The sequence below is a fragment of the Trichosurus vulpecula genome, chromosome 2 (genome assembly GCF_011100635.1).
Source record: "Trichosurus vulpecula isolate mTriVul1 chromosome 2, mTriVul1.pri, whole genome shotgun sequence".
In the NCBI taxonomy this organism is placed as follows: domain Eukaryota; kingdom Metazoa; phylum Chordata; class Mammalia; order Diprotodontia; family Phalangeridae; genus Trichosurus; species Trichosurus vulpecula.
In genome coordinates, this window is record NC_050574.1 from 273,538,924 (window position 1) to 273,553,167 (window position 14,244).

A 14,244-nucleotide genomic window follows, 5' to 3' on the forward strand; every position below is an offset into this window, starting at 1 on the left:
TAGATATCAACTCTCTCTCATTTTGCTGATGAGGAAACTGAGGCTAAGAAAGGTGTCTTGACATGCCTAAATAAGTGGCAGAGTTGGGATTTGAACTCAGGTCCTCTGAATCCAATCCAGTACCATATCACAACTCTTCCACATCTTTTCACAGTAACTCATGTGTGAGTCTTTTCCATATTGTTTAGTAAATCATCCACAGAGGATCCACTGAGTTTGGTGGGGACCTTTCTTGGGGCATAAGATCACATATTTCAAGCTCAAAGTAACCTCAGAGGTCATCTAGTCTTCATCTTACAGATAAAGAAATTGAAGCCTAGAGAGATTAAATCACTTGCCAGAGGTCATAGAGATAGCAAATACCAGGGGCATAATTTGAACCCAGATGCTCTGACTCTAAATCCAACATTCAAGCCCTTCCTAGATGCTGTTGAAAGTAACTGGTTGCCAGTAACTAGATAATATTTAATATTTGGTGAGTAACAGTACAGCATTGGTCTGTCCATCTATTTCCTTGCTCTTACTACATTATAAGACAATTTCATTTTCCAGTTACATATGTTCTTGATATCTATACCTCTTGTCATGTGACAGTCACTACTAGCAATACATTGTAGCCTATTTTTATATCTACCATGCATCTTGACCATGTGCATTTTTTCAGGTATCTTTTAGGTATACAGAAATTTTGGTTCTTTTGAGGCTGGTATTTCATGGTTCACAACCATATGGCATCATTGGGAAATGTAGTAATGGTGGTAGTAGTGGTAGTGGTGTTGGTGGTGGTGGTAGCGGTGGAGGAAGAAGTCGTAATGGTAGTAGTAGTACCAGTAATGGTAGTGGTAATGGTAGAAATAGTAGTAATAGTAATAGTGGTAGTAGTGGTGGTGGTGGTGGTGGTAGTGGTGGTGGTAGTGGTGGAAGAGGTGGTGGTAGTAGTAGTAATAGTCATCATCATCATAGTGATAGTGGTAGTACTGGTAGTGGCAGAAACCATGTCATTTACCTCTTAAAGGCAGCTAGGTGGCTTAGTGGTCAGAGTGCTGGACATGGAGACAGGGAGATCTGAATTCAAATCCTACTTAAGATACTTCCTAGCTATGTGACCATGGGCAACTGACTTAATCTCCGTCTGCCTCAGTTTCCTCATCTGTAAATGGGGATAGTAATAGTGCCTACCTCCCAAAGCATAAAATGAGATATTATTGGTAAAGCACGTGCAAACCCTAAAGTACTACATAAATGCTACCAATGATGATGATGATGATGATGATGATGATGATGACGACGATGATGATGATGACACAGCATTCCTAACAACATACTGTAGGACAAAGGTAGCCAACATAATTGAAAAAATAGGAGATAAAATTTACTAGTGTAATATAAAAAGAGGCATCATAATTTGAAAGTAAAAGAGTGTGAACAAAACTAACTAACCTTCGTTGTCTCTTTAAATCAGGGTTTCTTAAACCTTGTGTCTACAGAACCCCAAGAAGTTGATAGATCTATTTCAGGGAATTCATGAACTTGTATAAGAAAAACTTACCTTTTTATTTCCACTAACTTTTGATTTCCTTTGTAATTCTATATTATTTTACACACTTAAAAACATTATTATGAAAAGGAATCCATAGGTTTCACCAGACTTACAAAGGGGTACCCAACACAAAATAGGTTAAAGAATCTCTGCTTTAAATAAACATCATATTATTTTTAATTAAGCATCTGTAGAATTTATAATGTCTCCTTTTTTCTTCACAATTGCTGCAAGAGCCACATGTAAATCTTAAGAACTAGATGCTTATATGGGCCCTCCCTGCAGACAACTTCAGATGAAGCTTTTGTTAAACTGAATTTGAAATCTTCCTAGCATCTTTCCTCTAAATTAAGAGCAATTAATTTCCTTAATCTCCAAGCACTAAATCTATTCTTAACAGTGTCTGGTACATGCTTAACCAATACCTGCTGATTTATCGATTGATTGCTGATGACTCCAAAGTTACTTACCACAGAGGTTATTAGCTACACTTCCTATAGAGGTTAGATAACCTTGAAGAGATCATTAGCTACACGTGATTTCTAAATTTCCAAATCCTTTGGGTATTTCTTTTAATCCTTGTGCTTCTTTATCTGACTAAAGCACTTAGTATTGTTGCCCACACTTCTCCTAAATACTCTTTTCTCTCTAGGCTTTTGCAACACTGCTCTCTCTCGGATCTCCTCTCTGTCTGACTGTTCTTCAGTTTCCTTTGCTGCTCATCATTCACATCTTACTCTTTAACTGTGGGCCCTGCTTTGGTCTCCCTCTCCCTCTCCCTGTCCTTCTCCCTCTTCCTCTCCCTCTCCCTCTCCTTCTCCCTCTCCCTGTCCTTCTCCCTCTCCCTCTCCCTCTCCCTGTCCTTCTCCCTCTCCCTCTCCCTCTCCCTCTTCCTTTCCCTCTCCCTCTCCTTCTCCCTCTCCCTCTCCTTCTCTCTCTCCCTCTCCCTCTCCCTCGGTTTCAAAGATCATCCCTACTCAGATGATTCCCAGATCTAGCTAGCTAGCCTTAGTCTCTCTCCTAAACCCAAGTCCCCACATCACTATCTGATAGACACTTTGGACTGGATATTCCACAGGTATTTTGAATTCAACACATCCAAAACAGAACTCATGACCTCTTCTTCACCAAGCCACCCATCTTTCTAAATTCCCTCTTTCCAAGGGTCCCTCCTCCTTCCTCTTTCCAAGTACCCAGGTTATCAACCTTGGAGTGATCCTTGACTCCCTTACTCCATGTATCTAAGAAGCTGCCCTCCACAATCTCTCTCACATCTATCTTCCCACCTTCAGTCACGCAGCCATCACCCTAATTCAAGCCCTTATCATCTCTCATTGGGACTAGTACAAAAGTCTCCTAATTGGTCTCCCTGCCTCAAGCCTTTCCCTGCATCCTCAACACAGTTACCAAAGTGATATTCCTAAAGCAAAATTCTGACCATGTCAGTTCTTTGCTCACAAAACTCCCCTGGCTCCCTATTGCCTTTAAGATCAGCTACAAAAGCCTCTATTTGGTATTTAAAATCTTTTACAAACTGACTCCAGTTTACCCTTTCAGGCTTAGTACTTCCCTTCACACATGCTGTCAAAGCATTTCTTACTATCTTTCCTTATCTATACCATTCAATTTCTCATCTCTGTGCCTTAACTCAGGCTGTCCTCATGCCTACAATTCACCACCTCCCTCACTTCTTTCAAAGCTTAGTTCAAAACTGCTACCTGCTTTCCTGAACCTCCCCCTGATTTAAATTATCTTGCACTGACTTTGTGTATAGGCTAGGGAGCAGACTTGTGATTTCACTAGTATATGGAGCTCCCATGATGAAATCCCTTGCAGGTCAGCTACTTCTCTCCAAGAAAATAGTTTGAGAGAGCCGTCTAGAGCGCTAAAGATAACCCCTGTGACTCAGGGTCACACAGCCAGGACTTGAACCCAAATCTTCCTGATTCAGGTACAAGGATGGTGCCTTCCTGACTACAAAACCAGCTTTCTCTATCCACTATGCCATACTATATTTACTTTGTATAAAAATTCTGTCTGGCATAAGGGATAGCAAGCTGGCCTCAAAGCTAGGAAGACTTGGAATAAGGTCCTGCATCTGACATACTGGCTAGGTGATGTTGGGTCACTTTATTTCTCAGCGCTCCAAGGCGTCAGACACATGGCCCACAGGCTGCTCATTGGTCCACAATGCAGCCCAAACCAGATGAAAATTCAATTGGGAAATATTTAACAAAATACTTAACAAAATAAATAAAAATACAATAAAACATAGACAATATTAATGTGTGGTTTTCTGAGTCAATAAGAGGCCCACAGGGATCCTTGTGTATGGTTTCATGGCCTTTGTTTCTATTTGAATTTGCTAGTGCTGTCCTAGGTAACACTTTAAGAGGATAAATTGCAGAGAAAGTGCTGACCCTGACCTATATTGTTAGAGGAAGTTTCCATACTCAGGAGTTTTCTATTAAGAGTGAAAGCACAAGTCCAGTCTCTATTCCTGTATTTTGAGTATATTTTCATGTAATCATGTTGTTTCTCCCAGTAGAAGATAAGTTTCTTTAGATCAGAGACTGTTTAATTTTGGTCTGACCCATAATAAGCACTAAATAGATATGTGTTGGTTATTTGATCAACTGAAGAAGTAATTAGCTAATTAAGGGCAAGGCTAGCATAAAAAGCTTAGCTCCTCCATAATCAGAGGATAAAAAACAAGCCAGACAAAAATCCAACAATACTTGTGTACAAAATTAACTACATCAATGTTCAGCAGTTAACCTAATTTTCCAAGTAATCACAGTTTTATGTCCAAGATGACATGAGTTTGTATACTGATTGACTTTCATATGATGGTGAAATAAATTATAGGCTTTATTTCTATTTCCCAGGACTTTAAATTTTATCAACATTATTTGTTCAGAGGGAAAAAGAGCATAATGCTTTCTTGACTTTAATCCCTCAGCTAAGACACCTTGAAACACTGTTAATTAATAAGACTTTTCCAAAGGCCTCTCTTGTTACAGAGTTCAGGGTAAAGGGAAACTTGGAGCACTTGCTCAACTCCTCTACGTTGTCTAAAAGGAAAAACTGTGGACTGGGCACACCAGAAAACACTTACTTGACTTTGCACCTGAATCTTACTGTATAGAACCCAGGCAGCTACAATTATGTACTTACAACACCACTAAGATAGACATGAATTCCCCAGGGCCACATTGGATTGCAATAAGCACAGTATGTTTTTGCTTTCGCAATCAGACTCTTTAAAAAGAAAAGTGTGTTTCAAATGCAAATATGTTCTGTGCTGGTTCCATTCAGCGTGCCATTAGAGAGTATCATTAAGGTTTTCAAGAGCCTCCTGATGCTAGGCAAAGGAAAAAGGTACAAGATGGTGCCTATAACATAGCGTCTTTCCCCAGGGCAGATGCAATCTTAGAAGAATCCTTTAAGTCTCTGAGATTCTGTGCTGAGAACACAAGGTGCTGTGACACCACAGACAAGCATCTGGCTAACCACCAAAGTGATTCAGGAGAAAGAACAGGACCAAAATCAGGTTAAGAGGGTACATTAGATTCATGATGTTTTGATGTAATTTTATTTTACTGGTTTATAAAGGCAGGAACTGGGTAATTTTATGTTCTGTTAAGGACTCAGGAAATAGCTGAGGCTTAATACAATTTAAATAGATTATAATAACCTTGTATTACATATAACCTATAGATGATAATAGATTATAATGCAATTTAAATAGATTGTAATAACCTCATGTTATATATAACCTATGGATTATAATAGATTATAATGCAATTTAAATAGATTATAACCTCACATTATATATAACCTATAGATTTATAATATAGTTTAAATAGATTATAACCTCACATTATATATAACCTATAGACTATAATAGATAATAATAACCATTATTATAGACTATAATAAATTTAAATAGATTATAATAACCTCATATATTATAATATGATAGATTATGATAACCTATGTTTCTTACTCTGTTTCCTTGGATTCTTTCTGCTCCCTTCATCCAAACCTCCCCATCTATACTTTCTTCAACAATCTCTGCCATTTTACAGACACTGAATATCACAAAATATTACTGGGATGAAAACAGAGGGGAAAGTTGTGATGCTATTTTATAAATGAGGCATAGAGGGAATTAGCACTTGCCTAAGATTATCCAACTAGATGGCACAGTAAGTCAGAAAGACCAGAGCTCAGATCCAGCCTCAGACACCTAGAACCTGTATAAGCCTGAGCAACTCATTTAATCTGTCTGCTTCAGCTTCTTCCTCTGTAAAATGGGGTAAGGATAGCACTTACCTCCCAGGGTTGTTCTGAGGATCAAATGAGGTAGAAGTAAAGAGCTTTGCAAACCTTAACATGCTATATAGTTGCTAGTTGGTACTATTTAGTGTTGTGAGTACAGGTAGGAATGATACAATTCTCCTGACTCTCAAGCCCAGTACTTTTCACATTAGGCATTGATTACACTCAGCTTATGTTTAAACTGGTAGCACTCCAAACATTTTGGCACCCAAGGCTACTATGGCTGACATAAAGGGAAGGAGAAACTGAACACCCTTGACTAGGAGTTGACAAACTATGGACTGAATAGACCAAATCCAGTCTACTACCTGTTTTCGTATGGTCTGTGAGCGAAGAATTGTTTTTACATTTTAAAATAAAGTTTTGTTGTACTTATTTTATCTAGATTCTAGATGAAAGTATACATACAGTGTTGAGATGTGGTAGACTAGCCAGCAGTACCCCTGGAAATTCATCCTGAATCTGACAGATCAGCGTTAAGACTCAGTCAACAGTCAGTCAATGAATATTTACAAATGCCTACTAAGTGCCAGGAAAGGCAAAAGAGAGTCCCTGCCCTTGAGGAGCTTGGTGAGTCAATAGTGGCATTAATCTATAAAAACAAACAAATAGGAAGGTGCCAATGTGGACATGTTTGGGGGTGAGGAGGCAGATTCCCATACTGATGTTTCCTCTTCTAGGGCTGGGCTCAGGTTACTGTTCATTTCACTACCAGAAATAGTGGAGAGTAAAAGGAGAAAAGATCAGTAGCTCTGGATGCCATTCTATCTGGACTATTTCCAAATGTTCTTTCTATTAGCACCTTTGCAAAGAGTCCAAGAATCTAAAGAGAAGTAGTTACAAAGTTTAATAAAACTGAGCTCCCATGCACTAAGCAGTCAAAACTCAAATCCCTGTGCAATAAGGCACCTGATATGCTCCTGAAACATGAGCAGAGCCAAAAACCCAGTGTTTATAAAAAAATCAAATCTTTGGCTACTAATGACCATCATTCATTCCAAAGTACAATTATTCTTCTGAGTCTCTCAAATAAAACAAACACTCTAAGAAAGGTTATTAATCAATAGCTATATCCCCAAGGAGGTCAAAGACAGAAAGAAGGGTCCTCTATGTACCAACATAGCCATAGCAGCACTTTTTGTAGTAGCAAATGAATGAAAAACAAGCAGATGCCCAAAGACTGGGACTGAACAAGTTAAACAAACTATGGCACATGGATGTATTGAAATATCACTGCACTCTAAGAAATGGTGAGTGTGAAGAATTCAGAGAAGAATGGGAAGATTTATAGATGCAGAGTAAAGCCAGGAAAACAATATACACAATGATTATAACAATGTAAGTGGAACAACAACAAAAAAAGAAACTAAATGCCATGTTGATTGATAATGTTCACTGGTCTCCCCAAAGGAGATGAGAAAATGTATGTCCCTTGATTCTTAGCAGAGGTGAGAGATCAGGAGGGTGGAATATTGTGTCTTCTGTCAGATTTTGTTGATGTGTTTGTGAATTTTACTGAACTGCTTTTATTTCTCCTTTAAAAATGTTTTTTAAAGGGATGGCTCATTGAGCATGGGAGGGATGCATTCGGAAATAAAGGTAATATAAAACACCCTAAAACACTGCAATAAAAATGTTTAAAGAACTGGATCCGTGAAACTAAGATGAAAAATAGCTTTAGATGACACAGTAGCAGGAAGCTTGCCAATACTTTTAAAAACCTAAATTCTTTTTTCATTTCTTTGATTCTCTATTCTCTCCTCTCTTCAACCCAGTTTCTAAAACCAAATGCAAACTCAAAACCAAGGGTCAGAAGAGACCGCCAAAGGAGTACGTGTCCAGTGCTCTTCTGTGCCAGACCAAATAGTCAGACCCACCTTTGTCCAAACATCAGTGTGGACTTGGTTTCAGCTTCATTGAAAATAGAAGGAGAACAGCAAATAACAATGGTGGTTCTGCAATTCCCTCCAAGAGAGTCCTGAAGGATCCGGGTCATCTTACTATCTCGGTATGGTACGTGAGTTTTCTAGGAAAGGAAGGAAGTGGAAAAAGGATTGTTAGTTTGTATTTTGTTCGGGGCAGGGGGGAGTTATTTTCCCCAAAACTTTTAATTCTATGAAAACTACAAAAGTAAGAGAGGCAGTGATAGGACATGATGAGCTTGAAACTTATTTAAAACAATTAGCACAGTGTAATGGATAGGACATTGGACTTAGGAGTCAAGAGGCCCTGGGTTCAATGACTTACTAGTTTTACGACCCTAGGTAAGTCAACTTAACCTCTCTATGCCTCACCTGCTTTGGGGTCCCTCTAAGGTCCCTCCTAGTTCTAAATCTATGATTTATGACCCTGTCTTTGTTCCCTGCCGAGTTTCACCAGATCATTCTACCATTGTGGTCACAAGCAATTAACATTCACTATTCACAGATCCTAAAATATGGTGCAAGAATGGCAGAGAGCTCACAGCCAATATCCCCTTTGTTTCCTCCTAACACAGGAAAACAAATTCATCTCCTAGGTGTGTGGCCGACTACCATGAGGCCTTTCTTACATTACCATTTAATAGCATGTGGAAGGATTACTTACTGTTCCCTCTGCCAAGGCAGAGATCACATTGCCCAGAGCAGACAAAGACTTATTGATATTTTTAGCTTCATCAAGAACGGCTCCCTCTGCTCCAGTTTTGCTGACCTACCAGAAAGGAGAAAAACCAATGAGCCTCATCTGACAACAAAGACTTCAGAGTAGGGAAAGAAAGCAAATTAGCATAAAGGCCAAGAGGCATCCTCCTGGAGCATGAGTCAAAATAAAAGGAACTCATTTCTTTCCCTAGGAAAATAAAGGCTATTTCAAAAGACCATACTTCTTCAGTGTGAGTAGGGATTTGTTCCAGCTTGTTTTCATTTTCTCCTCAATTAGTTTTAAGGGAAACTGTTGAAATGCTTCAAGTTGTAGCAGTGTGGATATATCCCTTGGTACTCTCTCCATCCAGGGAGAGGCTGGGCTCTTGAGAGACTGGCATCACAAGCTTAGTGCACTTCAGACTCTCCAACAGCTAGGAAGGCAGCAACCCTCAGGGCCCAAAGCATCCAGATCAAGAATTTTTTCCTCACTCTATGCTGTAAATAAGGAGGTTAAAAAAAAACTAGGCAATTGATAAGGGAAAAAATTCCAGCTGTAAAGACAATCTTAGAGTGTTCAAGGTTTTTCCTCTCCTCCATTTCTTCCCACTTCAAATAACAAAGAATGAATAGAAAAAAATATCCAAGGGAGGGAAAAAAACCTTGAAGGAGAAAGGAATTTCAAGTTCGGCAGAATTACATTGTTTTCTTTTTCTCTTTTAGTACATAAGCTCTTGGAGAGGAAGGTCCAGTTCTCCCTCTGTGCTGAATACACTCATGGCAGGACAATTTCTATTCCTGAAGCACATACTAGATATGCTGCATTTGTATTTCAGAAAAGATAACCTGGAGTTCACATAAGATGGCTTATTATTCCAGAAAATTGTGACCAGCTGGGTTCTAGGTGACAAGCCATCAACTCCCAAACTATGATGGCAATTAAAAACCTTGATCAGGAAGGACTTTTTTTTTATTACAAAGGGAAGAATGGAAAATGTGGGTGATGAAAAGACAAAAGATAACAATAAAATTTTATTTAAAAAAATAATGACCTGGTACAGACTGAAGTGAGCAGAACCAGGAGAACATTGTACAGAGTGTCATCAATATTGTATGATGATGGATTCTGAATAATATGGCTATTCTCAGCAATACAATGATCAAAGACAATTCCAAAGGACTTGTGATAAAAAATGCTACCTACCTCCAGAGGGAAAAACTTATGGTGTCTGAAGACAGATTGACACATACTATTTTTCACTTTCTTTCTTTCATTTTTTTGGTCGAGTTTTCTTCCACCTAATGTCTAATATGGAATGTTTTACGTGATTGCACATGTACAACCTATATCAGATTGCTTGCCCATCTCAAGGAGAGGGGAGGAAGGAAAGGATAGAATGTGAAACTCAAAACTTTAAAAACTGTTTTTACATGTAATTGAGGAAAAATAAAATATTACTTAAAAATAAAAACGAGGTCATTGCTTGGAATGGTTTCATTGTAGTCTTGCATAGAGATAGGGGAGAATCAGAGTGGTTGACGCCCCTAAGAAAGAAAGTTCTTGCTACTAATGATATCATGTTACATTTACACTGTTCTTTCCAAAGTTCTTTCAAATATATCCTCTCATTAGCTTCTCACATGTGTCTGGCCATTTTTAGAGGCAAAGGGGGAAAAAAGAGATGTGAATGAATGTGAAGCTCTGGGGTGAGGCACTTATTTCAAATGCATCATAAATGTTTATTATTAGCAGTAATCATTAACAGAACCATGCAAAGGAGCAACATCTCTCATCGGAGCTGTTAATGTGAGGAAGGAGCCATTTGTATGGCTCCTCAATTAGGCAGGCAGAAAATAGCTGTGCTTAAAAGTACAAGTGGGGTGACGAGAGTAAAACAACAATATCCCTATGTGATATCCCCAAGGCATGCTGGCCCACAGGTGGATGGGATCATACCACAGGAAGAGTTGGCTGAGCATCCATGCCCTTCTCCTTGGTTAATCATCATAGTGGAACAAACTAGCACTGATCCATTATTTCTACAATCCATTAATTAATAAGTCCCTGCCCAGTAACTTTTTTCTTCATTACCAATAAGGAAGCTTGCTTCTGTACAAACACTGCCTTGCAATTCTCAGTCAGCAAACAAACAAGGTTTCAAGCTGTTGTTTCAAGCAAAATGCAAATGTACCTTTTCTCTTCTCCCTTTGTGGACATGGAAGACCATGGATGTGGAACATGGTATACAGTGTCACACATGGTCAATGTCTCAGTTGGTTTTGCCCTACAGCTTTCTTTTTCTGTTTATTCTTCATTACGAAGGGTAGCTCACTTGGTAGGTTTAGGGGACATATGAAGAAATAAATGTCATCTTAGAATGAAAGATAGCAATAACTTTTTATTGCTTTTAAAACAAAATGCTCCCATGGACTGTTCAGGTAGTCAACTTCCACTTGCTCTTCAGTTCACGTTTTCTTCAGACTTTTCCCTTATTTCTATTGCTTCCTTCTCTAGGTCTATTTCATACTGAGGGTTTTCTAATGGTCTCATTAGATCCTATTAAGTTTAAAGCAGTGTAGGCCATCAAGTACTTTTTCTCTAAAGACTGAAAGGAGGGCTTTGCACCAGAAAAATGACACAGGAAACAATAGTTAAATTGAGTTACTTCTTGAATTAACTTCTGTGATTGAGGAAACTTTTTAAACTCAGGAATTAGTATGGCACTGAGTCTAAATAATTTTGTACATGAAAAATAGAAATAACCAATTACCTTTTCGCTCCCAGCCAAGTCAACCAGATAAAGCTTTCCACTGAGTTTTTTTTCAGTCTCTACATTCTCTTGTTTAATATTGATCAGAAAGATGCTGTGACTCCTAGAGCTGTGCTCATTCATGTCTAAAAAGAAAAATATTTTACAGCATTGCAAAAAGCACAAAGATAATAATGTGTCCATTTGTTAGTTTAATACACAGTGGATGTCATCTTCATGGACGAGTGAGGCGGCTCTGGACCTATGATTTCATAGACATAGATTCCCTGATTAGAAAACTCCCTCTATCAAGGCAGATGGGCACTTGCTCTTAGCTTCTAGTGTCAGAGACTTGTCTGGGGCACTGAGAACTTAAATAACCTGCCTATAGGACTTGAACTCAAGTTTTCTGCCTTAAAGGCTAGCTCAATCCATTAGGCAATTCTGCCTCTCTCAGCTACAAATCATAAAAGAAGTTAAGTTTGTCCTTGTATCACAGTCTGTGTCTGCCTCTCTACTGCTCCCATTAATAAACTCCAATAAACTCCAATGGCTCCCCAGTACCTCAAAGATCAAATATAAAATCTCCTCTTTGAATACTCTTATACCTTTTTTTACATTTTTATTTATTTTTTTTGGAGGGGGGAAGGCAGGGCAATTGGCGTTAAGTGACTTGCCCGAGGTCAAACAGCTAGTAAATGTGTCAAATGTCTGAGGTCAGATTTGAACTCAGGTCCTCCTGACTCCAGGGCCAGTGCTCTACTCACTGCACCACCTAGCTGCCCCTACTCTTATACCTTTTAAAGCCCTTCATAACCTCACCTCTTTCTAACTTTCCAGTCTTCTTCTCCATGTATACTTCAATCCAGTGACACTGGCCTTCTTCCTGTTCCTGGCACTAGACATTCCTATCTCCCAACTCCACAGCATTTTCATTCACCTGGAACTCCCTCCCTCCTCATCTCTACCTGCTACCTTCCATCAAGTCTCTGCTAAAGTCTCACCTTCTGCAAGAAGCCTTTCCCAGCTCTCCTTCAACTTAATGCCTTCCCTCGGTGGATTATTTCCTATTTCCCCTGTTTTATCTTGTTTGTACATGGTTGTTTACATGTTGTCTCCTTCATTACACTGTGAGCTCCTTGAGAGCAGGGACTGGTTTTGGCTTTTCTTTGTATCCCCAGAACTTAGCACAATGCCTGGAATTTAGCAGATGCTTCATCAAGGCTAGTTGACTTCCTGACTGATCCTAGATCTACCTTCTAATGCAAAGCAAAATAAGTCTACTCTCTCTTCCACTTGATATCTATGATGCCTCACTGTCTTTTCTCTAGATTAAAAATCCCCATTTTCTTCAGTCCTTAAACGGAATGTTTTCCAGTCTTTCCACCAGTCTAGTTGCCTTCTACTAGACACTCTCTTACTTACTATATATGGCATTCTTAAAACATGGCACCCAGAACTGAGAGATGACCTTATGGATATGACTACTAGATAGCAGGTCAGAAGTCACCTTCATCCCAGGGAATTGCTTTCTGACTGTCAGAATTTGAGACAGTTTAACAATAGTTAACGGTTAACATGGTCTTCTTTCTTCTACCCAATTGTGCCTGACTTCATTACTGGTACTGATATTTTGGACAGTTCCATAGTCAAGGGTGTATGGGGCTCCTGAAACAAACTAGATGAGAAAACTGGAGCTATATCGTAGATGAATCATTGGCTGTTTTTTTTAAAAATGCTTTTTTTAGCTGTGGTGACACCTTGGTTCTACTGGAGAGAATGCTAGAGTCAGAAGGCCTGGATGTGAGTCCTAACCCTGTTACTAACTCCAAGCCATTTGACAAGGACTGGCACTTGACTGACCTATCTCATTGGGTTGTCATAGTAACCAAAGAAATAATGCATGCAAGGCAATTTGTAAACTGTCAGGCACAGTATAAATGTGGACCACCATCATTTTGATCTCATTTGAATCTGGGAACAACTTTGTCAGTCAGGGAGGAATTCCTACCCCCACTGTCTACATGAGAAAATTGAGGGACATTTTAAAATAGAATCCTCACTACTCACTTGTCACAGCCACATGGCGATTTGCTTTTCCTTCATCAATGACATCCATAACTTCTTCAGGGCTTGAGACAAATCGTTCTGTGCACCCCTGGAAGAGAGTTGATTCAGGTTTGACAATGGTTTTATCTAAAACATCCAAATACTTTCCCATATCATCTTCTTGAGGGATAGGTAATTCAGTAAGGCAACAATATGGTTCACACAACATCCTCTCCTTGCCCAGTGCCAACTTTCTACATTAAGAGAGGAATCTGAGCAAACCTTCAGCAAAGAATAAACCATCAGAGAAGCATCTAGCTTTACTAGATTTGGGGGTACAACTAACTCAAAGGCAGAGGGACAGGAGATCAAAAGAGGAAAATTAAAGAGGTAGGGAGGATAAAAGCAGCAGGTTTTTCCTTTTCATTCATCACATTGAAACTTTTTCACCACCAACTCAACTTTAACTGGACAAACTCAAGTTATGGGATACAGTCACTGTTGATATTACTGCAATACTGAAATTCTTCCGGTCTGCAACAGCAACGCCGGCATTGCATTCCAAGGACAAAAAGGGTGATCCCTTCATATCCTCTTAAATGTCATTATTAGATATTTGACCAAATTTACAACTTTTAATTATATGCAAAGCCCAATGCTAAAGAAGAGACACAGTTTAGAAAACTGATACTTTTAAAAAAATAATATTAATTATAAAGAGCATAATTTAAAATCCATATACATTTTACAGATGTTTAGGGAGTTTTGAATGTTATATAAATAGTTTCAACAGTGACCAGAAAAATAGACTGCATCACCAATCAAATATGTGACTTTGAGAAAGTCACTGATCCTTTCTGGATCTCAGTTTCTTTATCTGTAAAATGAGGGCTTTGCACTAAATAGGATCTGAGGTCCCTTCCAGATCTAGATCTATGAT

General features: G+C 38.9%; 1 protein-coding gene across 1 annotated transcript in view; it reads right to left on the reverse strand.

Moving 5' to 3' along the window:
* The window catches only part of KIF5C (kinesin family member 5C), a 215,154-nt gene that overhangs the window by 92,112 nt on the left and 108,798 nt on the right, over nt 1–14,244 (reverse strand). The window contains exons 7-10 of the mRNA XM_036745222.1: nt 13,326–13,413; nt 11,277–11,401; nt 8,471–8,575; nt 7,762–7,910 (exon numbers count right to left, since the gene is read on the reverse strand). Of these exons, the coding sequence (XP_036601117.1) occupies nt 7,762–7,910; nt 8,471–8,575; nt 11,277–11,401; nt 13,326–13,413 (467 nt within the window). The remainder of the gene's footprint in view (nt 1–7,761; nt 7,911–8,470; nt 8,576–11,276; nt 11,402–13,325; nt 13,414–14,244) is intronic.